Source organism: Bombus huntii, chromosome 16, assembly GCF_024542735.1.
Source record: "Bombus huntii isolate Logan2020A chromosome 16, iyBomHunt1.1, whole genome shotgun sequence".
Lineage (NCBI taxonomy): Eukaryota > Metazoa > Arthropoda > Insecta > Hymenoptera > Apidae > Bombus > Bombus huntii.
In genome coordinates, this window is record NC_066253.1 from 3,234,581 (window position 1) to 3,258,192 (window position 23,612).

General features: G+C 33.1%; 7 protein-coding genes and 1 long non-coding RNA gene across 17 annotated transcripts in view; 4 read left to right on the forward strand and 4 right to left on the reverse strand.

Moving 5' to 3' along the window:
• LOC126874575 (uncharacterized) overlaps window positions 1-5,351 on the forward strand; it is a 35,221-nt gene extending 29,870 nt beyond the window's left edge. The window contains exon 3 of the long non-coding RNA XR_007692877.1: window positions 2,669-5,351. This is a non-coding gene — a long non-coding RNA (uncharacterized LOC126874575). The remainder of the gene's footprint in view (window positions 1-2,668) is intronic.
• On the reverse strand, window positions 4,605-9,397 carry LOC126874539 (ubiquitin-conjugating enzyme E2 J2-like). 2 transcript variants are annotated; one of them, XM_050636762.1, is made up of 5 exons: window positions 9,261-9,397; window positions 7,738-8,018; window positions 7,168-7,402; window positions 6,968-7,096; window positions 4,605-6,892 (listed from the first exon to the last, which is right to left on the reverse strand). In XM_050636762.1, the coding sequence occupies exons 2-5, from the start codon at window positions 7,851-7,853 to the stop codon at window positions 6,680-6,682; spliced, it is 693 nt and encodes a 230-aa protein (XP_050492719.1). In that variant the 5' UTR covers window positions 7,854-8,018; window positions 9,261-9,397; the 3' UTR covers window positions 4,605-6,679. The 2 variants fall into 2 exon arrangements, with proteins under 2 accessions (XP_050492719.1, XP_050492718.1); XM_050636761.1 differs by lacking the exon at window positions 9,261-9,397 and adding an exon at window positions 8,129-8,429.
• A 39-nt stretch (window positions 9,398-9,436) lies between these two features.
• Window positions 9,437-11,099, forward strand: LOC126874544 (transmembrane protein 98-like). The gene is made up of 4 exons (XM_050636769.1): window positions 9,437-9,751; window positions 9,834-9,943; window positions 10,021-10,153; window positions 10,222-11,099. Exons 1-4 carry the CDS (start codon window positions 9,596-9,598, stop codon window positions 10,495-10,497), a joined length of 675 nt encoding a protein of 224 aa, XP_050492726.1. The 5' UTR covers window positions 9,437-9,595; the 3' UTR covers window positions 10,498-11,099.
• Window positions 10,624-14,730, reverse strand: LOC126874499 (ATP-binding cassette sub-family F member 2). Of its 3 annotated transcripts, none has more exons than XM_050636660.1 (9): window positions 14,587-14,730; window positions 13,798-13,985; window positions 13,311-13,714; window positions 13,077-13,240; window positions 12,768-12,995; window positions 12,288-12,675; window positions 12,011-12,202; window positions 11,733-11,936; window positions 10,624-11,654 (listed from the first exon to the last, which is right to left on the reverse strand). In XM_050636660.1, exons 2-9 carry the CDS (start codon window positions 13,976-13,978, stop codon window positions 11,514-11,516), a joined length of 1,902 nt encoding a protein of 633 aa, XP_050492617.1. In that variant the 5' UTR covers window positions 13,979-13,985; window positions 14,587-14,730; the 3' UTR covers window positions 10,624-11,513. The 3 variants fall into 3 exon arrangements, with proteins under 3 accessions (XP_050492617.1, XP_050492620.1, XP_050492619.1); XM_050636663.1 differs by lacking the exon at window positions 14,587-14,730 and adding an exon at window positions 14,442-14,582; XM_050636662.1 differs by lacking the exon at window positions 14,587-14,730 and adding an exon at window positions 14,065-14,291.
• A 106-nt stretch (window positions 14,731-14,836) lies between these two features.
• On the forward strand, window positions 14,837-17,238 carry LOC126874538 (gem-associated protein 2). Its single transcript, XM_050636760.1, has 6 exons — window positions 14,837-14,989; window positions 15,422-15,692; window positions 15,781-15,865; window positions 15,974-16,132; window positions 16,201-16,488; window positions 17,047-17,238. The coding sequence occupies exons 2-6, from the start codon at window positions 15,586-15,588 to the stop codon at window positions 17,137-17,139; spliced, it is 732 nt and encodes a 243-aa protein (XP_050492717.1). The 5' UTR covers window positions 14,837-14,989; window positions 15,422-15,585; the 3' UTR covers window positions 17,140-17,238.
• LOC126874558 (ubiquitin-like protein 4A) lies at window positions 16,518-18,835 on the reverse strand. Its single transcript, XM_050636795.1, has 3 exons — window positions 18,567-18,835; window positions 17,769-17,874; window positions 16,518-17,693 (listed from the first exon to the last, which is right to left on the reverse strand). Exons 1-3 carry the CDS (start codon window positions 18,612-18,614, stop codon window positions 17,395-17,397), a joined length of 453 nt encoding a protein of 150 aa, XP_050492752.1. The 5' UTR covers window positions 18,615-18,835; the 3' UTR covers window positions 16,518-17,394.
• Window positions 18,836-18,955: 120 nt separating this feature from the next.
• Window positions 18,956-20,929, forward strand: LOC126874526 (ribonuclease H2 subunit A). 4 transcript variants are annotated; one of them, XM_050636727.1, is made up of 2 exons: window positions 18,956-19,302; window positions 19,872-20,929. In XM_050636727.1, exons 1-2 carry the CDS (start codon window positions 19,144-19,146, stop codon window positions 20,715-20,717), a joined length of 1,005 nt encoding a protein of 334 aa, XP_050492684.1. In that variant the 5' UTR covers window positions 18,956-19,143; the 3' UTR covers window positions 20,718-20,929. The 4 variants fall into 4 exon arrangements, with proteins under 4 accessions (XP_050492684.1, XP_050492685.1, XP_050492686.1 ...); XM_050636728.1 differs by lacking the exon at window positions 18,956-19,302 and adding an exon at window positions 19,309-19,660; XM_050636729.1 differs by lacking the exon at window positions 18,956-19,302 and adding an exon at window positions 19,309-19,408.
• The window catches only part of LOC126874533 (uncharacterized), a 125,231-nt gene continuing 122,433 nt past the window's right edge, over window positions 20,815-23,612 (reverse strand). For 3 of the 4 annotated variants that reach the window (XM_050636749.1, XM_050636748.1, XM_050636747.1), the window contains one exon: window positions 20,815-22,236. In XM_050636749.1, coding sequence (XP_050492706.1) covers window positions 22,169-22,236 — 68 coding nt within the window. In that variant the 3' untranslated portion in view covers window positions 20,815-22,168. Of the gene's footprint in view, window positions 22,237-23,051; window positions 23,241-23,612 lie in introns of all 4 variants that reach the window. The other variant, XR_007692840.1, reaches the window with a different exon arrangement.

Sequence of the window (23,612 nt, forward strand, 5' to 3'; positions counted from 1 at the left end):
CCGGTTTATTTACGAACGCGAGAACTCGATGGAAATCCTGCCATCGGCGTCCATGACTGTACTATGTTTTTCTACTTCATCTTCTTCTGTTTCTTCTTCTCCGTTTCGTGGATAGTAGACTTTTTAATTTAATACACTGATAATGTTATATATTCATTGATGAAGAGAATCAGATAAGATTTAAGGAACTCGCTTTAGGCTTACGTTGATTAAAATCTGCAGAAAAGTATTTAGAATAAGTTTCAAGGTAAAATTCATGTGAAGATAATATCTACTCATTACATAATAAGATAAGTTTTGCATATAAGCATAAATCTTTTCCAATAAGTCAGTAATCAGTAAATTTCCAATAGATCACTAAGTTTACCATAAGTTTGCCATAAGTTTCCTAATTTTGAAACTCTAATGTTTCACCCAGTATCTAGCAATTTCTCGTCTTGTCCAAAAATCAGCACAAGATAGATATATACTTGAAACGGAGAACGTTTGGAAGCTGACAAGGTGGACGGCGGAGTAGGCAGATAGAGGCTATGCAGGGGCTAGATGCGGTGGAAAGGTTAAACATCTGTTCTCTGTCTTTTCCTACTAAATCACCGCAATTTCTGTCACTCCTTTCGTTTTCCCCCAGGATGATGAATCGTCCGTCGTTAGTGCCAAGTACGACCACCACCTCCTCCACCCTCCTCACTCGCACACCATGTATATATATCTGTATGGGGGCGATCCAATGGCACGGTGCTCCGTTTTACGCGGCCAGTAAACCGTTTTGCGACGGGCTACGCCACTCCAATGGGACGTAGGTAAATACACCGGCAAAGGAACCACCCTGCTGGTTATACTTCGTCGCAGGCACATGTCGATAAAAATAGAAACCGAAATTTTCATCCATTCTCTAACTGAACCTTCAATAACACAACGTTACTTAAAAGTTGCATATTCATGTATCATTGGGCAGACTGAAAATCATAGTAGTATAAGTCAAGGTTTTAAAATTTTCAATTTAGTTAGGTATTTTCAATCTTGCAAGTGTCAATTAATTAAATTATAACTTGTCAACTATGATCCGTATGTATGATTTGAATAGGTGGATATTTATGTAAACATAAATTTTCATAAGCACTTATAACTGAAAAGATAGTTGTATACTTTAAATGTTTCATATAATTTTGCACGCTATGTGCTGTCAATACATTTTTATACTTTCAAGTTCCTCATAAATACGCAGTCTGCTAATCAGTCATAATTTTCTTTTATAGAAAAGATTAATTTCCTCATTCGGTATTTTTCATAATCTATAAAAACAGAAATCTAATTAGTCCTCAATCTTATTTTCTTAATAATATCTTATTAATATTTATTTATTAAGACATTAACGATACTTTTTGACCAAAGAAGCATTTCAGTTTGGGCGGAAAAAGTATTACAGGAAACGGTCGCAGCTGAAAACCGGAGGCGGGGTAACTCAATAAAAGGCGCGTTCTCTAAGCGGGAACATCGACATACATAATTCGGTAGCCGATTCAGTCAAGCTTTCCTGTGGCAGTCTCAAGGAACATAAATACCAGTGGCAACTAATTAAGCCGCGTAATGAGCTCGTCCCCGCCAGTTAATTATTTTCGAAATCGTTTTTTCGACTGCTCTGAGGAAATGGATACCAGGAACGGTTTCCTCGAACTGTTCCTAATCGACTCACGACCTTCTAAATCACACTGCTGCATCTTGTACCAATTTATACAAAATGACCCTCTGAAGGATTGTTAACCGCAAGCTTCCTTCTGATATAGTGTAATTAATAAATATTTGACGTCTTTTTACGAAATTGTGAACAGAATTGTTAATAAATATGAAAAGAATTATTTTCTCAATATAATCCTAGCTTGTGGTTGAAGTATTTTAACTGCAGATATTGTTATGAAAAAAAGCATAGTAATATCTAATTACAAAGTTGAAAGTTTAGTAAACTTAGATTAAATCTGAGAACATTCTTTGTATGTAACTCAAGTCTAATCTAAATGTCAGCTGTACAAATGAATAATCCAAATTTACCAGAGAAATTCAAAGTTTATTTAGAAAAGAGAAATACCGAAAATTGAATTCCGTCACGGAATAATGTTGGATCTTTATACAAAATCCAATTGTCAGGGCACTAACAGGATGTTCTACGAAATTGCTGCGTAACAACGTTAGGCCACACACTGCTTCTATGACAAAAAGCATCATAATGAGTGTTGGTTGGTGTCTTGCAGCAGCCAACTTATTCACTAGACATTGCTCCTTCTGATTACCACCTTTCCGATCGATGTAACACGCCTCCTTATCCAATACCCACTTCCAATTAGTGGATCAGATACAAAAATGGCTTGAATCTTGTCTAAAGACGCAGCATTCTGCCGTGATGGAATTCATTACTTGCCTAATAGATCACTTAAAGTTAAACAACGGCCAATACTTTTTGTATTGTATTGTTTTTTAAATAAACTATGAGCTTAACTGAAAAATTTGGATTATTCATTAGTATACCTAATGTTTCAATTGCAAATATAGTAATCAAAAGAAATAGAGTAAAATCTAATTGCAAATTACTAAATCTAGTAAATTTAGTGATTAAATCTAAGAATATAGAATGAAATAGAGACACGTCGCGGACATGTGCGTCTTATTTTCGCAGGATTTCAGGCATGACCAAAGTATCCTGGCGCCTGGTTCGATGATTTACTTGCAGGAGGCGGTCTCCAGGCGAAAAGCAGTCGAGAAAGGGGATGTTGGGATCGCTAGGGAAGGAGCGTATGAACGACTTCCTTATTATTTCGTGGTTAAATAAATTGCTGTTTGCTTCTTTTGCGGCATATTTTCGTAGATTAAGGTGGATCTTCGTGAAACTGGTGTACAGGAAGCTTTCAAGGCAGCTGCACTATTGTTCGAACGCAAGGAACACGGGACGCCACGAAGATTTCTTGAAGTCACTAAAAATCTGTGACTTTGAGTGAAAAAGATGAAATTAGAACATAAAAATAATATTTAATCTAGATGCATTTCAGTTATATTAGAAATTAGGAATTATTTATGTTGGAGAGAGGAAAATGTTGCAAATTACTTATATTGAAAGTTTGAAATTATTCATATTAAAAAATTAGACATTACTTACGTTAAAAATTGAAAACTTTTATTACCAGTAAGATAAGTATTAAAATAAAATGGTACCCGATTACGCAAAACTAGAAAGATAAAAATACAAGATGTATTTGTTTCACTTAGAAATATGAGGTACATACACATTCAGATATTTTTAAGTAGCTAGTATATATAGTTACCGAATTTATAGATAGATAACGTTTAAAAACGCAGTAGTCAGACGCCCACAGTATTTACAGAATTTAATGGTTATTATGACCATATACCATTTGCAATTAATAACATGAATCGATTGAGACCTGTAAAGTTAGAATTGATTAAAGTTAAGGCATTTTTAAATTACAGGAATTCGAATAAACATATATAAATAAACATATGCATATACACATATACATGCATACGTTAAGACCAAACACAATACTCTCCTCCTAATGTAGTCAGTAAAAATTAGAAATCTAGTGAGCTTAACTGCCAACGCTCAAAATTAAGAAATGGCGGCCAACCTAATCTCAAACTTATTTAATTTCAAAACCAAATTACTTTACATTTCCTAAAAAAAAATAGAAAATTGGTTAAAAAATAAAGAATTGTTAGTTCAGGCTTCTCTTAAATTATTTAAATTAATTATATTAATTCCTCAAATCATCATAATTCGAATATTCTTCGTTTATTATCCTAGTTGATATTCATTCATCTACGTTCGAATTCCGAGTACACGGCTCCAGAGGCAGAAACGAGTAAACGTAGAATCGGTACGAAAGTAAAAGACGGCTTCACAGGATGCATCCTTCCTCCCGACCGCACTCAAACAAGGGAGCATTGAAAGAAAATTCTAACTGTTTACCATCCCGGTAAACTGCCACTGCTCCCATTCCCTTTCTTCCTTTTCGATCGACAAACCGTTGAATGGTTCTTTAAACAATTCTCGAAGATGCTACATACACATACACATATGTATGTCGATCGAATTTTAATCGTAACCCATCAGGTGTATCGATAATCGATAATACTCGATAATACTCTATAAAATATTTAATATTATTCCAATGAACTTTATTCTGCAGAACACCAAATTTGTGATTTTTTTAAATAACTTATGCTAATTTTTAATAATCTTCGCGCTTTAAAACGTTTGATTTAGCTTGTCAAAAACCATCACATCAAACTCAAAAGAAGTTACAAATTCGTTGTGCCCCAAAACGAAATTCAGCCAAATATTCTTCAAATCGTAAATCGTAGCTGTAATTAAAAATACGATATTAAAATTAAAAAATTATTTCAAAAAGGATATTTGGATTCGAGAAATTCGATGTTTTTGAATATTTGAAAACTAATAATGAAATATAAATATTTCTTTCAAATTTCTCTGGTATACTGCATTTTTCTGCGTGTTCGATATTGTGACTACATAAGTCAAATAAGACATGTAATTGTATTAGCATCGTTGTGATATGCTTAACATACATAAAAAATTCGATGACGATTTCCTTATTTATTATAGTATATTATATGTCTGTATATAAAAAGGAAATAGATGATACAAAGCGCAAATTGTGCGACGAAAAATTGACCAGAAAATTGTATCACGACGACATCTTAAGTGTCAATCTTAAACTATAACCACAATTTTTCGCTTAATATAAGGTAGCTATATTTTCTAATTATATATTATTTACACGTTGAGTAATGAAATAAAAGTAGTTTTTCATGTATACGAGTGAATAGAAGGTATGTAACTAATATACATTTGTAAATTTTATGTGGAGGCAGAAAATGATAACGAACGTCAATAACAAGTGAAAATACAACTTACTTCAGATTTTGTTTTACAACTAAAAGTGAATGATTTCCTCTTCTATCCATAATTGAACAAAATTAATCCAATTGGAAGAGAAAACGATCATTTCTTTATAAAAATACTCATTAGAACGTAAAAGTTGCTTTTAAACACATTGCGCTTCAAGATGGTGCGAGGACATGACGAAAAAGAGCGCGAAGGTTTCATTTTCAAATTCTGTTCGTATTTCAAATTCGCGTGCATAATTTTCAGTGCTAATAAATTATTCTGGGTGTATTACACTGGTTGTTCACTAAATTTGTTGTCAAAATATTGAAATTGAATACTTGAATTCTTAAAATTAAGTAAATTAATCAGCTTGTACATTAAATATTTAGAAATTTTAAATAATTTCCTTTTTCTTTTCTGTTTTTTTTTTTTTTTACAAATATATCGAATAGCAAGGAAGCAAAAAATAGACATCTTTTTTCGTGTAGAAAAATTATTACATTATTTTTAATCCATAAATAAAACCGACGCAATTCCTTAACATAAATATCGTTTCACGGATTATATGTCAGTTCTGTTTCCATGAATATAGTTTCGTACACGTTACCAATTGTTAATTACTCGGTAAAGTATAATCGTAATGTGTTAATCTGCGAGTTACAATTAAATCTCATTTTTTTTTCCTTTTTTCAATCACACCGGGTGACAGCAAAAGTACACTACGTCCAATAAAGCTATGATAACCGATTCGAACGAAACTTCTGAGCAAGCTGAGAACACACAACATGTATATTCAAAGAATCGATTTCTCTAAAATTATCTCTCGAAACAATTAAACAATGAATACTGACACTGATCTGTTCAATTTCTTTGCTTTTTTTTAACTTTGTTATCAACTGATATTACACACGTCTTACTAGTCTACTACACGTATTTACAAGATCGGCACGTTTCATCAATGACACAAGCTATTCTCTACTAAGCTTAGTTCGATTCAGTTAGAAATTTTGACTTAGTTTCTCATTGGCACATCGCAGAGACGAACTTCTATTTATTTTTAAACGTATTCGGGAAGTGTTTTTTGTTGTTGAAGCATCGTGCGAAAAGTCCGTTGTGGATGTATGGAAAGAAAGATCAAGAATAGAAAGCAGTAGCAAGATTTGAATCTTCACTGATTTACTTATAGCATTGGGAAGCTCCCACGAATTTACCTTATTACTCTATCTCTTTCATTTTCCCTCTATCCCCTTCTTATATACTTATACCATGTAGTTACTTACATAATTGTTCAAATAATCGCTAAATATTTATAGTTCAGGTTAGTTGAACTACGCTTTGGAAATTCGCGTAACAGAACTTGACTGAAAGCCAATGGTGTTAATTCGAAATTCAATTCGAATCAATTAACAGCGTTATGATTTGTTTTTCTTCCTTTTTTCTCTTTACAACTGGATAAAGAACTCAGTGACATTTTGTTTGATGATAAACGCTCACAGGTAGAACCCTTTGGGGAATTGTTACCGTAGTTTCGCGGTTACCACATTTAAAATTTGCGAATATAGTACACAACTCGTATTTTACAAGTAACTTTGTTATAAAAATCTATCAAACGCCCGTGTGGTGTGGATTCAATGTGGACAAACAGCCCCAAATCAGTTTTTAATACCTTTCTTCAAGATCTGCACGCATCGTTATTACAACATCTTTCCTCGTTCTTTTTCCTTTATCGAAAAGTATGCTATGTATTCATTTTTCGTTCACTTATTCCATAGCAACGCTCCATAATACGTATTTTACTGTGAAAGCAAATGCTGCGAATCCTATAATGACAACAAGATTGGTGAGCACACTGTACAATGGACTTTGATCCCTTTGTAATTGATCGCGTAACAGTGACGAAACTTCTGAAGCCGTGGTCTGATGCCTTGCCTGTTTTTCTAATTCTTTTCTGTGTTCCAATTCTGCTTTTATTGCCTATGAAACATGAATTCCTCTACTAATCTATTTGGTATGGATCAAAAGTATATCATTTTGTAATATTAATGATACCTCAACAGTTTCTGGAAAAAGTTCACAGAATAACTTGTCCTTTAAATTGTACTCTAAACTCTGTGCAGCAAATTGTTTTTTCTCGTGATCAGATGTATTGATACTACCCATGGTAGGGCTATTTTCAATCTATCATAAGACAATACATTAGTATTGGATATATTAGAACTTAATTTAATTATTAATAATTAATTACATACCATAAAACTAAGTAATCCTGTAAGAATAGTAGATACACTCCACGCTGGATTCCATGTATCAGGGTGGAAGTCAGAGATAGACAAACACAATCTTGTATTGACCTTAAATCTGCCATTTGGAGTAGTCATATAAATGCTAGGAGGCTGGAATGGAAATTCTACTGGAAATATAAGTTTTCCATGATAAAATCCTCCTTCATAGGGAGTTTTCTCTGGACCCTTCACAACATAATGCCTAAAAAACATCATACTGTATCTACATATAAGCATTTATAATGACTCACAAAAATATTAGAATGCTTACAGAAACTTTTTATAAATATGCTATGTTATACAAAACATTTTAAATTTTCTTTGGGAGATATATGTTTACATTGAATGTCTTATAATTTCTATGTACATTTTTTAATCAGTTTCAAATTTTATCACAATATTGTGAAATTTCAAAATGTTTTATACAACACATACAAATATACATAAAAGTTTCCTAAGGTAAATGTCTATATACTTTTATAAGTCATTATGTATAACAGATTATCTCTTAATATACAAAACATTTAAAACACATACCATTCTAATATATTCGAGGGTACTGGCTCTGCAACAACATATGGTACAGGATCCTTTTTAAGACGTAAGTAGTCTTGCTTCAGTCTCGCTGTTGCACTGTTCGTTGTCCTATTCATGTTGTATACAAAATGTTTTGTGAATTCTTTCTAATTCTCTAATCAATTGACCTCTTCTTTTATCTCTTTGTTTTAAAATATATTTCTCTGAACAATTTTTTACAAAACTTTTCTATGTTGACTCTGGGACAAGTGTGACACCTTTTGTTTAAGTTTCACACTGAACTAAGAAAAGGATAAAAATTATGTTTCACGTGATAACTTGAAATGTCGATTTTCATAAATTTTTAAATGTATTGTATTGTTTGGATATCGCGTTCAATGTATTACCTTACCTGGTAACCTGATAAAAAAGAAATTTGCAACTTTAAGAAAGATAGGTTATATTCTCCTCAAAATTCGGTAACTTAAATACAGACGAGAACGTAAGTTAAACAGAGTGGATTTGTCGCGAAATCGTTCGTGATATCTTTGCCTTTTCACTTACAGAATATTCACGAATGACACTAAATTTGACAGCAACTCTTTCATGACACAAAACATATGACTATGAAATGCACTGAATTATTTCATTTCGCAACAGTGCTGCCAAGTATTATAATATGATAATAAATATTGGCTGATCGATTTATAAATCATTTTTCCTTTGCTATTGAATTTTTTGTTTTATTTATTATTTCCTTTTCATTAGTTTATAAAAAAGTTATGATGATTCAAATTTTGTTATCAATGCTTTTAAGATTTCGATAATGATTATTTATTGAATGGAATTTTATAGAAAATATAATTAAAGAAATAAATTGCATTCTATATTTCAAAAAAATGTAATTATAAGGTTGTTAAAAAATATAGAGTAATTATACGTATATAAGAATTAAAATGGGAGGCATCAGGAAATATAAGTTTAAATGTTTGAATTTCTAAGATAATAAATTTAATTGATAAGTAATTACAGAAATTAATTGTCATTCTAAAACAAAAGTTTTTAAATTCCTACTTTCGAAAGTTATCTTTTCGCTTATTAATATCATAAATCACAAGATCGATCATTTCAAAAAATTCGATGAACTTTTAAACATCGATTAAAAAACAAATATACGTATTAATATTTTATAAATATTACTATTATCATTAAGGAAACATTGTTATTTAAAAAATGATCTTTCCGAAACTATAAAAGCTATGTTCGCGTAATAAATAAATGCTAAATATTTTTTGTAAATTAAATGGGATAACTGTTAACATTCGTTCATAGTTTTAATATTTGTTAGAACTCCCTAGATATTAACTTTCATAACAAAATAATTACACAGATCCAAAAATGTGTATACATCCATAAAAACATACTTCTAAAAATGTAATAAAGAAATTCCTACCAAAAATTCCTTCTAATTTTTAAATAAGCAAAATGAGAAAAGAGGAGAACTTGTTTAATACTTCATTATATAAATTTTTCTATATATTTACTTTCCACTTTTTACGGATTTACCGATTATGATCTTATTCTTCATAGATTTCCTCTGTACAGGCATGGAATAGTACAAAACCACTTGTTAATATAATTTCCGAATTACATAACGTGTCTTACAAAAGCTACAATCAGGAATTATTTTTTATGAATGGAGCTTAAGATTCGTGACAGTCTCCGCCTCCCACCGACTGTCACCGGGAAACTCGACGCTGTTTACAGTTTTGACACAAGAAAAATAGTTGAAACAGTATTCATGAACTATTTAAAAGGGTTTAGTTAATTAAAAGGTTCATTTGAACAAAGTAATTGAATTGTCAAACTCATCTGAAAAATGAGTTCTCCGGTGTCCATAAGTAACGCTGGTCCCACAACTAGTGCTACAGGAATGGAAACAGTAGTAGCTGTTGCACTTGGTGCACTTGCTGCTGTTTTCCTTGGTGCACTCTTAGTATTACTTGTTATATGCAAAAGACAAAGATGTTACTATGTAAGTTATATACTATAAGTCATATATATATTGTTTTTTCTCTCTTATGAAACATGGTAAAATCTGTACAATTGCATTTCAGAATCAGAAAGACTCTCCAGATCTAAGCTCAGACTTGCTAGAGGGAGAAAATTTCTCTGGTTTAGGCTTAGATGTTTGGGAAAGCGAAGAATGGTTAGCTGGTGCAGAGAGGTATAGAGCGTTTGTTAATATCTAGAGATGAGACTCTGAATTAATTACTCAATGGTGAAATTTTATGGATAATACAGATGGGTTGATGATGCTACTGGTTTAGCTCCACTATGTATTGCTGTATTAAGATCGTGCCATGCTTTGGCTTCCAGTCTCACTGCTATTGCAGGCACAGTAAACAGTAAAACTGTCCCATTGGAGATAGTGGATGTAAGTGTATACTTCCTTATTCCATAGTAACACTCAAAGCTAAGAATTTGTATATTTGTATTCATTAGGTTGCCAGACGTATTCCACCTCGAGTTGACGATGTGGTTAGAAGTTTGTATCCACCATTAGATGCAAGATTATTGGAAGCCAGAGTAGCAGCATTGGTACTGGCTGTTACACACCTGGCATTGGTGACTAAGCATGGAGTGTCCAAGAGTCATGCTAGGAAATTAGCATTTATTGATCAAGCTTTGAGTGATATGGATTCCCATTTATCAATCTTAAGGAATGCTGCACTGGCACAGGAGGTGGCTTGTTCTGTTCCAGCTTCAACACCCGTTTGACCTTCAGTTTATCTCCTGATCCAGAAAAATCTTCACCAGTATTTACAGTTTCTATGTTTCTCGTGGTTTTGGGTCCTTATACTAGGCTTTATTAGGCTCTACGTGAAATTGAAGGTATACACAGCATTACAAAGTGTTTCATATTATGTATTTCTTTTCCTTTTTTTATTATATCAAGATCCAAAACCCAATAGTGCAACTTCGAGTTTTCTATCGACAATATTCAGTGTATTACATTTCATGTAATCATAGTTGTTACAAAAATGCATACATTACTTCCATGGCGTATTAAAAAATATTGTAAGATATATAATATATATAGATTTAAACATTTTTCACGACGAAAGAACCAGAGATATACTACTTCTTGTGATATGGATATCCGCGAGACTTTAGTCTTCCATGATGTTAATACTAGATCAAAGTATTTATGTATAATGTCAGATGAAAAGTTCTATTCGAGAGAAATCGTGTCGTTTTATCGATTATATTAAGTATTTATAACTGTTTGTACACATCCACATATTTTTTTATATACCAAGAATCAAATTAATTTATAGCTAAATACGACTTTATAATAAAGCTAAATTGCAAGAAAAAAATTCGAGTATTTGTTGTGTGTTAATAATACTTAAACGTGTTTTATTTCAGTAGTTCTCTTAAGTAATCTATTTATGTATATACATACATATACATATACGTATGTGTAAACACATACATATATGTATATACATGTGAAATCTATAATTTTTCGTAGTACAGTAATAATGTCGGATCTCTAAATTAATAACATGGCAAATAACCACCATGAATCGATATCGCCAGCTATTACAGAGTAATTCGCTGCTCATTATTTAAATAAATTAACTAAAAAATCTTCGATCGCTGATAAACGCTACACAGCAGCGCAAAGTCAGCAATAGACACGAAACAACGAGGACAGATTACTATAATGGAGAGAGAGAGAAAATATACTTGGAAAAAAATTGGGCAAAGCATATTACACATTATTCAAATTATTTGCTTCTGTGCATCTCCTTTTGTCTCTTCTGGTTGTCACTAAGCACTTTGGTCTTCAGATGCTCTTTGTAGTCTAATATATTTCCACTCCATTTCGTGACTGTACCATTTTCACAGACCCAAATTTCCTCTGCCACCTAATAAAACGAATAGATATTATATAATCAAATGATTAATGGATTATATACCTAGTCTTTTTAAACGGCAGTATATACCTGATTGATTAATCTGAAATCGTGAGACACAAGCACCATTCCACCATCAAAATCATTAATTGCATCAGCTAATGCATCAATTGTCTCCATGTCTAAATGATTGGTCGGTTCGTCAAGTAATAATAGATGAGGCACTTGCCAAGCTAACCATGCAAAGACCACTCTACAACGTTGACCATCGGACAATTGCCTTATTGGGCATACCTATACACACAAAAAGAAAATATTACTTTTTGAACCTCAATGATAGATATTTAAGCTTTTATAAATAATTATACCTGCTGACGACCGGTTAATCCGTAACGACCAATGATTTTTCTCATTTCTTCTCGTTCTTTAACATCTGGGAAGGCTTTCATCATGTAATCCAAAGGCGACATATCTAGATCTAATAATTCATGTAAATGTTGGTGGTATCTCCCGATCCGAAGATGACTGTTCTTACGTATCATACCACTAGTTGGAACTAACTGTAATTATAAATTAATATGTAATTTTGTATATATAAATATTCCCTTTTTTAATTTCCGTACATGGTGGTTAATTGGAACTTACATCTCCATATAATAATTTTAAAAGAGTACTTTTTCCAGCTCCATTTGGCCCAACTAATGCAATTCTGGTGTCTAAATCTATACCAAATTCTAGATTTTTATAAATCCAAGGTGAATCTTCGTTGTAACGAAAACTAACGTTTTGAACCATAATAACAGGGGGTGGAATAGTTCCGCAAGAAGGAAAGTAGAAGTTCAGCACTTTGTCATTGACTACTTTTTCTGTGAGACCTTGTGCTACCATCTTTGCCAGTGTTTTTTCCTTAGATTGTGCTTGCCTTGCTAATTTTGCAGATCCGTGTCCAAATCGAGCTATATAATTCTTCATGTGTGCGATTTGATCCTGTTCCCAGTTATACTGCTTCACTTGATTCTCCAGTAATTCCATTCTAACATAGAGAATTCATATTAATATTCTCATTTGTATTTAGCAAGAATTTAAGTTTCGTTCATCTTTTTGTTATGTCTAATTTCAATTTACCTTGTCTTCACAAACGCTTCATAATTACCACCATAATATTTTAGTTGCTTTTTATTGACATGAATGATATTTGTACAGATGCCATTGAGGAAATCTTGTGAGTGAGAAATAATAACCAAAATTCTTTTGTATGTTTTCAATTCTTCTTCCAACCATACACAAGCATCCAAATCTAAATGATTGGTAGGCTCATCCAGTAATAATAGGTGAGGTTTCACATATAAAGCTCTGAAACAGAATAAAACAGCCTTAGTAGATCATTGTATACATATGCAAACTCTTCTATTCACAGATAATTAGATAGTTAACCTTGCAAGAGCAATTCGCATTCGCCAACCTCCAGAGAAATCTTTGGTAGGTGTTTTCTGCATTTTTGCAGTGAAACCCAAACCATGTAAGATATGAGCAGCACGAGCTTCTGCCGTATCAGCTGACATATCCTCTAACCTTTCATAGACATCCATGAGTTGTTCCTATTTAGATAAAAACTGTTAAATATTAAGCGCCAGTAAAAAAAGCAAGATATACAAAGTAAGAACATACTTGAGCATCTTCTTCTTCACATTCTACTAACTCTTCTGCCAGTTTTTCTAATCGTATACGCTCCTCATCTACCTCCATCACACAATCTAAAGCTGTTTTATCGCTAGCAGGCATTTCCCTGGTCAGATGAAAAATGTCAATCTGATCAGGGATAGGAACTTCTCGATTTCCAAGTACAGCTAATAAAGTAGATTTCCCAGAGCCATTAAGTCCAAGCAAGCCATAACGTCTGCCGCAGTTTAATTCCAACATAGTATCTTGCAGCAGTTCACAGCCGTGGAAAGTAATAGAAAAATTAGATATCTTTATATCACGACTTCGGGGGTGTGAAGCCAATGATCCTGTACATGAACGTGCTTCAGCATTCAATCTTGCATCTGCTTCCAGTTTCATACACAGTGCCTCTATAATAACACCAATGAATCAAACTCTCAATTAAAAGACCTTTTTAACATTTTTGCCTTTTAAAGACAGTTTCTAATTTTACCTTCTGCACTAACAGGCAACCCATTGGTTCCATTTTGAATGATTCCCACTCCAGGACTGGACTCCTTACCATCCTCCACAGTCTTGTTCTGGTTATTCTGAGGTGGCTTCTTGCCTGATTGACGAGCTTTAGCTGCTTCCTTCTTTTTCTGTTGCTGCTTCTTTTTTGCGTCGGACGGCATGATTCGTCTGAAATTCGATTAGATACTTGGAGTGTCGTTTTAACGTGGTATGAGATACGTGGTATGAGATACGTGGTACAAGATACGTGTTATGTAAGCCGGAGGTTAGGAACACGATCGCACGTGCGTTAGAAAGTAAGATCGAAGCGGAGTAATGTCAAATTCGAAAATTGAAAAACTTCCATTGCCGTAAACGGCTCGTTACATGAGCCAGCCAACGAGTGCGACGAAGAGGTACATAGGCAAGAGGGGGACAGAACAGACAGGGGGAGAAAGACACTGATAGTGGGCCTGGGATACAGAAACCGTGATTCTTAATGCATTTCTCGAATTTCTTCTACGGCCACATTTAAAGTTACCCGATAAAAATAACTAGCTTATTAATGTTGGTTGCGCAATAAAAATAAGGAACGTTTAACAGAAGGAAAAGAAAGATAACAGGAGAAAAATAGAGACGAAGCACCTGCAATTGAAACAAAAGAAACTTCGATTATTTTGCGACAGTAGTAGATGTTAGAAAAATTCTTAGAATTATTAGAAATTACTCGATGAGATGTTTATAGGTTATATTGAAGTAATGATTTTATAGTAGGTTCGAGATTTATTACCTAGTTGTGCGCCAAAAATCGAACGATCCGTGCAATACGCAAACACACGTGCATGGATAAAGACAAAGCCGTCAAAGCGACATCATTCGTCAGGTAGAACTATTTGCTGTGGCAACCTTCCCCACTCTGTCACCAGAGGTCTCTAGCATGCGAGACTTTTTCGTTAGTGCTTCGGCTCTAAGCGCTTCTTACAAATATATAATTTTATGTAAAGATACAATGTATACAACTTCCAAAAGACGTCTCCTTATCCCTTACACACTGTAAATCACAAGCATGACTATGATTACACAAATGACTCGATCATGGACCTACTCAGACGTACCCATATCTGTGGGTATACTTGTACCTACCGACCTGGCTTGAACTGAGACGGGCATATATATCTTGTATGGTAAAAGACGTATGTTACCCAAACAACAATACAACATACATACATTACTCGTAATGTGTTAGACAATTTAAACAATATATTTCTTTTTAATGATTCAATCGATTTGGATAAAATATACATATATTCGAAGAAATTGAGGATCATGAATTCAGTTGCATATTTTTCATTAATTATGTAAATGAATGCAGGAAGCAAAAATTGGATTATTCATACTTTCTTTTCAAAAATTATAAAAAATAAAAAAATTATAAGCAATTAAAAATCGAAAAAACCGAATGTATCAAGCTAAAAGTCTAATGTTAAAAATAAAAAGTTCCATTTCTTAGTATTCCTTCTGTATTAAATAAAATGGCTGTTTTAACAAAGCGTTTATTGTCACTTTGAAATACAAAAATGCATAACTTTTTTACATTGCCTATATTGCAACTTTTTAAATTTTAGTTGCAACTGTCATGATCCTTGGTATTTATATTAAAGGGTGACCATAACCTAATCTGAAAGAAACAATATAACCTATAAATATACTAACACAAATGCTGTCCACGAATAAAATTAATCTTATCGAATGAAAATTGGAAGTACCTATCTGTTAAACAATAAACAAAATGACAGATTATTTAAGACAACTTGCTTTCGATGTTGGAGAAATTGACGAGGATATTAATTTGTCCTTGCCTCCAACTTCCGGAGAAGAATATATAAAAAGAGTAATGTAAGTAAATTTCCAGAAAATAATCATAAAAAAATATTTTTAATAATTAGTAATCGAGAATAAAGAATTTTATATAATGTTACTACAGGATAGAAACACAGAAATGTGCTGATATTGTAGTAGCTGATATTGATAGAAAACATTTTAAAAAACCTACAATTGATGTTGAACCTGTAAGTTTGCAAATAGATGTTTTAATATCATCTGTAAAAGAAGTATGAATTGTACACTAGCCAGAATTCAGATAATGTATAATAATCATGTAAACACAACCTTATAAGTTATCAGGCTGCATGGAGGCACCGCCATGGCTGCGCCCTACGCTTGATTGGCAGTTATGTCAAGTGTCAGACTTTTCCAATATCAGACTATACATAAGTCAATTGAAAGATGAAATTCAGACATTGAAACGTAAATGGAAACCTCCAAAGATCGATATGGTATATATTAAAGTACTTTTCTACTAGTTGCATGTTTTAATATTACTGTTAACATTTTAATCTTACAGCCAAGTATCGATGATGAGAAAGGTTGGATCAAATTCTGTTCAGGTAATGATGAAGAAAATATACGAGTTCCTCCAACATTGGATGTTATTTTTTCTTTAAACCAACCAATGGTAGAACAAATATTAGAATATTTAGTTGAGCACATGGAAACGTTAAAAAAGATTGAGTACAAATTGGGTCAATGGATATATGCATTGCTAGTTGTTCTAGAAATACCACTAACTCCAGGAACATGTTCTTGTCTGCGTTCTTTGGCTAGAACCTGTTCTGTCATGCGTGCAAAATCGGTAATAATGGATTACAAATAACACCATCCTTTATTTTTTAACAAATCAGTTTTATTGCGTATATTAAATTTGCCATTGACATAAATCAGGGAGTGAGTTAAAGAAGTAGTCTAAAAAGAAGGATACAATTATCATTTGTATTAAAAGAAAACATATAAATCGCTTACTAATTGTTTTGTAGTTAACGTATCTTATAATAAGGAGAGGACCCCAACTCCAGTGTCGATTTAAATGAAAATTCTGAGTCTGCATATTTTAAATACATACTTCTAAATTAATTATTAATATTAATATAAAAATTTTAGGATGGTACTTACCATAAAGTGAATAATTTATATTTAATACATTGCATAAAAACTAACATGAACATCTGTTTTCAACATTTTCACTCTTTGTTGAATTTATTATTTTTGTATTTAATGTTTTCAGTGAACATAGAAAAAGGAATTTATTACAGGCCCTAAAATTTCATTAAAATCAGACACACAAAGTTGAGGCCCTCTCCTTATTGATCTTAACTTTATCTGCTTCTTCCCTTTTTTCTATTTATTTTTTTAGAAGAGACTGGAAGTACATGAAATAGGGGCACTGAATTTATTTATATGCCTAGTTGCGCGATACTTTCGCCAATTGGACTTGGCCGATCCTTGAGAACTCCCGTCTATTTTTTTTTATTAAAGTGCAGTTACTATTAGTATACTTTATGTACGTTTTAATAAATTTAATAAAATCGACCTTTTAATACATCTATATGTTGCTCTTTACACGTCTTATTATTTACGATTATTTAAAATATACTACTGGTTATCAGGATATAATGAGGCAACGTTTTTTTCTAATTAAATAAAAGTGTATTACAATAATCAAATAATAAGCAAGAGAAGTTGAAGAACTGAAATTTTATTCTTAGGCTATATTCTCTTGGTCCTGGAGAAGTGCAGTCGCTAATCGTTCTAGATCATCGTAACTAAGGTTATTCACTTTATTCTTTAGGTCTTTTATCAACTCATTGGTTATCGACTCAGTTTCTGACTCTGTATAATAATGCCTCAGAACTCTAGAAACTTCATCTCGTAAGAGATATATGCCAGATTTGCTGTGTGAAGCTCTTCCCTCACTAGACCCTTCCTCTGCCTTTTTAATAACCAAAAGATTTAACTTGCTCCCATCCTTAATTCCTGGATAGAAACTCAATGGATTTTCATCTGAAATATTTTTACGCCATTGTCTTAGACTGCAAACATAAAATTCAAATGTTTTGTTTATAGTTCAAATACTACCAGCTAATGTCTTGCCCGTAAGCAACAGTCTCTGGTGGGGAACATCTATTCCCAAGAGGTCACTGACTTTATGTTTTAACTGAAGAACTGTATCTGAAGGTGTAATCTATTAAAAAACAAAGAATTAATTAACAATTATTTAGAATAACATAAAACCTGTTTAATCAATGACAAAATAGATTACAGTAAAATCAATGACACAGGACCGACAAAAGCAATAACTGACAATAGCTATGATCAATATGCAAATTTAGACACCTGAGAGTTATAGTAGCATAAATCAATCCACTGTTAGCTTTCATAAAATAGTGTTCTATGTTTATTATAAAAGATTGAGTACATTTCTTCAAGTCATAAAAATATATTGTGACAGAGATTAAAGTTGTAACTTAGTTAATTACAAAGCTAAGAAGGCAATATTTTTAAAAGCTGAAGTATATGCAATATGTGCAAATTCTCAAAATCTTGACTTACACCACTATGACTTTCAACCCATCATTAGTGTGTATACCACTCAGAAAATATGTATGCCAATGATTATTATTGTCAGTAACGGAATCCTGATTAACGAAAACAGTTGGTGATACTAATGTAACCCTATTAAGACTACTCTAAATAAAAAAAATTCAAAAAGTTAATTTCCTAAGATGTGCAAAATATTCTATGTGTAGGTTAAAAAAATTTCTAGAAACATCGTCGACGGCTCATCAATTGAATGGATATATCGCGCGACGTTTCCCGTTGTAAATAGAAAAATGGAAAATGGGAAAAATGGAAATCAAGCTGTTGTCTACTCACGTCAACAACGCATTCTTTCCCTTGAAGCTTCTTCACGATAACTTTCATGATGTAATGTGCACGCCGAAGCGTCCTCAGACCAACACGACTGTGTAAAATCAAATTCTTCTCAAGAACGAGACCTTTAATGATACCGATAAGGATTCGAGCATTTTATTGTGAGGTTATATTTTGCGACACACGATATTACTAACACACGGCGTCATCAACTATTTCTACCGAGGACACGCGTACACATGCACACAGGTAGTCAGAAACCCTTGGTGCGAGGTCGATACTGGGCGAATTTTTATCGATACATGAGTTTTATCGAAATAATTCTATTTGTTTCTTTTCTTCAAAATATCATTGAAATACCTAATCAAATATTTGTAAAATATTTTTAATTATTGTAAATTTCTTAAGTTTGACTAGATTATTCTCTAGCAATTTAAAAATGTGATGCTCATTTGGATTACAGAATTGTTTATCATACTTCGATACGACCTATCGATATCCACGTTTGCGATTTTGGCGGTTAATCTAAATACTGGCATACGGTTTTGAGGTTATATTGGAGGAAAAACGCGTGAACGTTATGGAGAACGAAAAGGAAATGATAGATGAAGTTGAAGAAACGAAATTAGAAGAAAATTGTGTTAATTCTGAGAAAGATAGTAAGATTACCTGCAAAGAAAACCTAACCCCGTACTTCAAAGCTTGGGATCATAGTGTCAATAGAGTTTATTTGTCAGATGTATGTATATATAAAAAAGAACGATATGTTTTATTTACTCTAAGAGCTTCTGTTTTCTTATCATTTACTTCAATTATTATTTTCTTGAGATCATAGTGACGTATAGGTTATTGAATGTTAACTATTAACTATTAACATATCATCAATTTGACCTTCTGTTAATAACTAACAGAAGAATAGCATAATAGACTGTATTTAAAACAGCTTGCAACTGTTTTGGAATTATGTAACTTGTAGTTGCTCTTATGAAAACATAACCTAATAAAATTATAGAATCATTATTAATGGAGCCTGAAACATATCATGTATTTTAAAAACACTTGTAAAAGCAGTGAAATTATACAAAATTCCATAAAAAGTATGATTGGAAAAGAGCAATTCAGTATATATATATATATGTATCCTACAATATAAGAATATAGAATAAATTTCTTACAAATAAACATCGTTTAATTGTTAAACTATTGATGATTTTAATAGTACACTCTGATAAACATTCCTTCATAGATAATTCATTTCTCAAACAAATCAAGTTTCTAACTTGAGTCCTCATTTGTAATTTCTTCTAGGTACCGCAAATGTGTCGGGATGAACCATGTCAACTTGGTATCGATGAGGCTGGACGTGGGCCAGTCTTGGGACCCATGGTTTATGGGATTGCCTATGCACCTTTATCAGAAAAGCAACTTCTTGTGGATCTAGGTTGCGCAGACTCCAAGAGTTTGACGGAAGAACAGAGGGACGCAATTTTCGACAATATTTGTAAGCAGCACAAGACAATAGGTTGGGCTGTAGATGTCATATCCCCTAACATTATCGCGAATAACATGTACCGTCGTGTTAAGACCTCCCTGAACGAAGTTTCTATGAATTCCGCGATTGAACTAGCCAAACTGGTGATTGAAGCTGGTGCAAACATCACAGAAATCTATGTAGACACCGTAGGCATACCGCAGAAGTATCAGGCCAGGTTGGAACAGATTTTCCCGGATATAAAGATAACTGTGGCAAAGAAGGCTGACTCAACGTATCCTATCGTCAGTGCTGCCAGTATTTGCGCTAAAGTTTTGCGCGATCATGCTTTGAAAGCTTGGCAATTTCGCGAAGAGTTGATAACAACCGAGTACGGAAGCGGATATCCTAATGATCCGGATACTAAAAAATGGTTGTCCGAGAATATAGATCCAGTATTTGGCTTTCCGCATATTGTCAGGTTCAGCTGGTCTACTGCTGAAAAGATTCTGGAGTCAAAGGCCCTGCCCGTTGAATGGGAAGAAGTGGAAGACACAGGGAATCCTGGGGAACAAAAGATTTCCAAATTCTTCGCCAAGTCGTCGGTTAAGTCTTGCAAGCCACAGAGCAAGCGACATCAGTTTTTCACTGAAAGATGCCTTTCCAGTACTTCCAAATTATGATTTTCTTTGTTTACAATACGAATAGTACATAGATACGCAAACATAGTATCTTATAATTAAAAAGTTATTCTTGGATAAAACTAAGACTTATGTCTGATCCATTGAAGTAAACGCCGCTTTATTTATCAGAACGTTAAGTTAGAGATAAAAGTCGGTTCAATTTATGTACATATGTACAAAGTGCTCTTACAGTAAAATACGATATGCAGGTAGTGGTTTTTTTTTATACCACCCCGTGTATTTCACTTGTAATTAACAATTAGGAATGTTATTTAGCGCAAAATGTTCTTTGGTAAAACACACTCTACATTCACGCGCATACACACGGCTCACAATAACTTCTAGGGTAACATATCTCTGTTGATTAATAGCGACTAGATTGATAAAAGCTACGACGAAAGAGAACACTCTCACCGGGGCTAAAATCTTTGCTTGTTCTCTCGCGTGACTGGACGATAGAAACACTCGTGTACAATTAGAATATAAATATACTCGGCGTTCGTTCGCTCGTTCGTTCATTCATTCATTCATTCCGGTTGATTATTAATCGTTCGTTTACGCTTGCGATTCTTTTTAATAGTAAGAGATGAAGGAGAGGAAAAGAAGTACGTAAGGGCTGTAATTTCGCACTCTCGAGAGTTTGAAGATGCTGAGATGAACGTAGATTTGTAAACTCTGCTCTCTGTGTTGTATCAACGATTGAATAGCTTCTTTAAGTAACCATGATCATGTTTTCTTTAACGAGACTATACATCTCTTTGCATCTTGCTTGAGAATCTGGGATTTAACACTATGACGCCGCAGACACGACATTACCTCCGCCATATGAGCGTTAACTTTGTGTTACATTTTAAATTCTATTAACATCATACAAGATTTAATTACTTTTATTACGTTTCATTACTTTTATATTGACAATCAATTTTATATTATTGTCGAAATTAAAAATGCAATCGGACAAGAATTTTTGTGCATTTGTAGTGGTCATCTTGCATTTTGGGTTAGATAACTAAATCTATTTATTACTTTAATCTTTTTGTTTCTCATATATTTAAAGTTACTAAATTTTTCTACAAGTACAAAAAAAAACATTGTTCGTCAATTTCGAAATTAGCCTTTCGTTATAGTGTTAAAAACGACTATAAGCTATAAGATAACGAAACATGGAAAGTATAAAAAATCCGTGCAAGATGCAGGGAGATTTACACACCCGATTCAGTAAGTACGAATTTATGCGTCCACCCATTTTCTAATCTCTAACATACTGACGTATATCTCTGTTAAGTATATTCTCTCGCCTATATCGTCGCTAACTCCACTAACTGCGATTATAAAAAATAGAAACAACACGGATAATTTAGTACACCAGTGGTCTCCATAACACTTGTTTTTGGAGGCCTGAAAAGGATGAGCACAAAAAAGGACGCGGCACCATGTTGTGTGTGTCCTTCTTATCGTAGAATCAATATACTCGTCATCAGCAGGAAGATACACGGCGCTAACATGCTGCTTCCGCTTCCTGAAACAGAAATGAAAAAGCATTGAACCACGATGAATCTCAACGAGCAATTTTTGTCGACGAACCAGGGACAAGGAAAAAATAAAATAAAATAGAGACAGAGAGAGAGAGAGAGAGAGAGAGAGAGAGAGAGAGAAGAGTAAAATGGACGATGGAAATCGAGTGAAAAATCGGAACGTATCGTCGGTTTAATTCGATCGATATTGGCGAGGGAATTGCATCCACAGGCTACTGACACAAACGTTTACTGACGTTCGCCAGGCATGTGACCATAAGTCAGCAAATTGTCGGCAAACGAACGTGTCTCTGATTCGTTGTCACAGTTTTTCCTAACGATATTTCGTCTCGATATTTCCTCGTGGACAGACGGTCCTTTTTCCTTGGCATCGATCTTAACGATTGATGTCTTGGTGGTAAAGGATCGTTTATAGGTTAGGGATCCTCTCCTAGGGGGTGAAAATCTGTTTGGAAATGGAAAAGAATTAGTAGATGTCATGATGGACTTAAGATAGTTGTATTTAATTTGAAAAGTTATGAATATTTCTGGAAAATTATTTTTTCTTTAAAAGCAACAAAATTTCTTTTTTTCCTTACTTGGCTTAGAAACAAAGTGGTTTGAAAATGTGCTACGTGCGCGTTTAACCCTCTCCTGGATTATAGTTATTATAGCCATAATTTTTGTGGAATTTTTAGTATAATATATTGAACAATATACGAGGAAGTAAATAAAAATAAAAATGAAAATAAAAATAAAGTGTGGGAAACGATAATAAATTTTTTAATAACACTTTCAAATATAATTCTCCGATATTTACCCCAACGTAATAATAATATTTATCCCAGAAATAAAACTGTTTATATATAATCTGATAAAACGATAACACGCAAGTATATCATTAGAGAGTATAAACGTGAAATGTCCGTATCAAAGTTGACCTAGCCATCGCCATCCACAAATTCGCTGTCCAAGAGTTAACTGAAGTATAACAGCGGTTCTCATGTTTCTGCAAAAGAATTTGACATATCTAAACTAATTGTTCCATTCACTTCAATCGAAAAGGTTACTCATTAATCGATAAATTATCGAATCACTGTTTTCTTTACCGACAGAATTTTTTATCGATATATGGAAAATAGAGGCTTCAAAGCAAAGCACGGAAATCGTTGAATAATCTAAATTTTCAATAAATTTAATGTATATATAATACAATTCATTACACGAAACAATAAATAATTAAGTAATAATGAAAAACGAACTAATATTTCACAAATTTCAAATAATTTTCTATCGAAACAATTTTTAAATGCATTTTCAACGGGACTGTATAAACGAGAAGAAATGGGAACCACTGAGGCTTTTCCGTCAAGTGCACGCG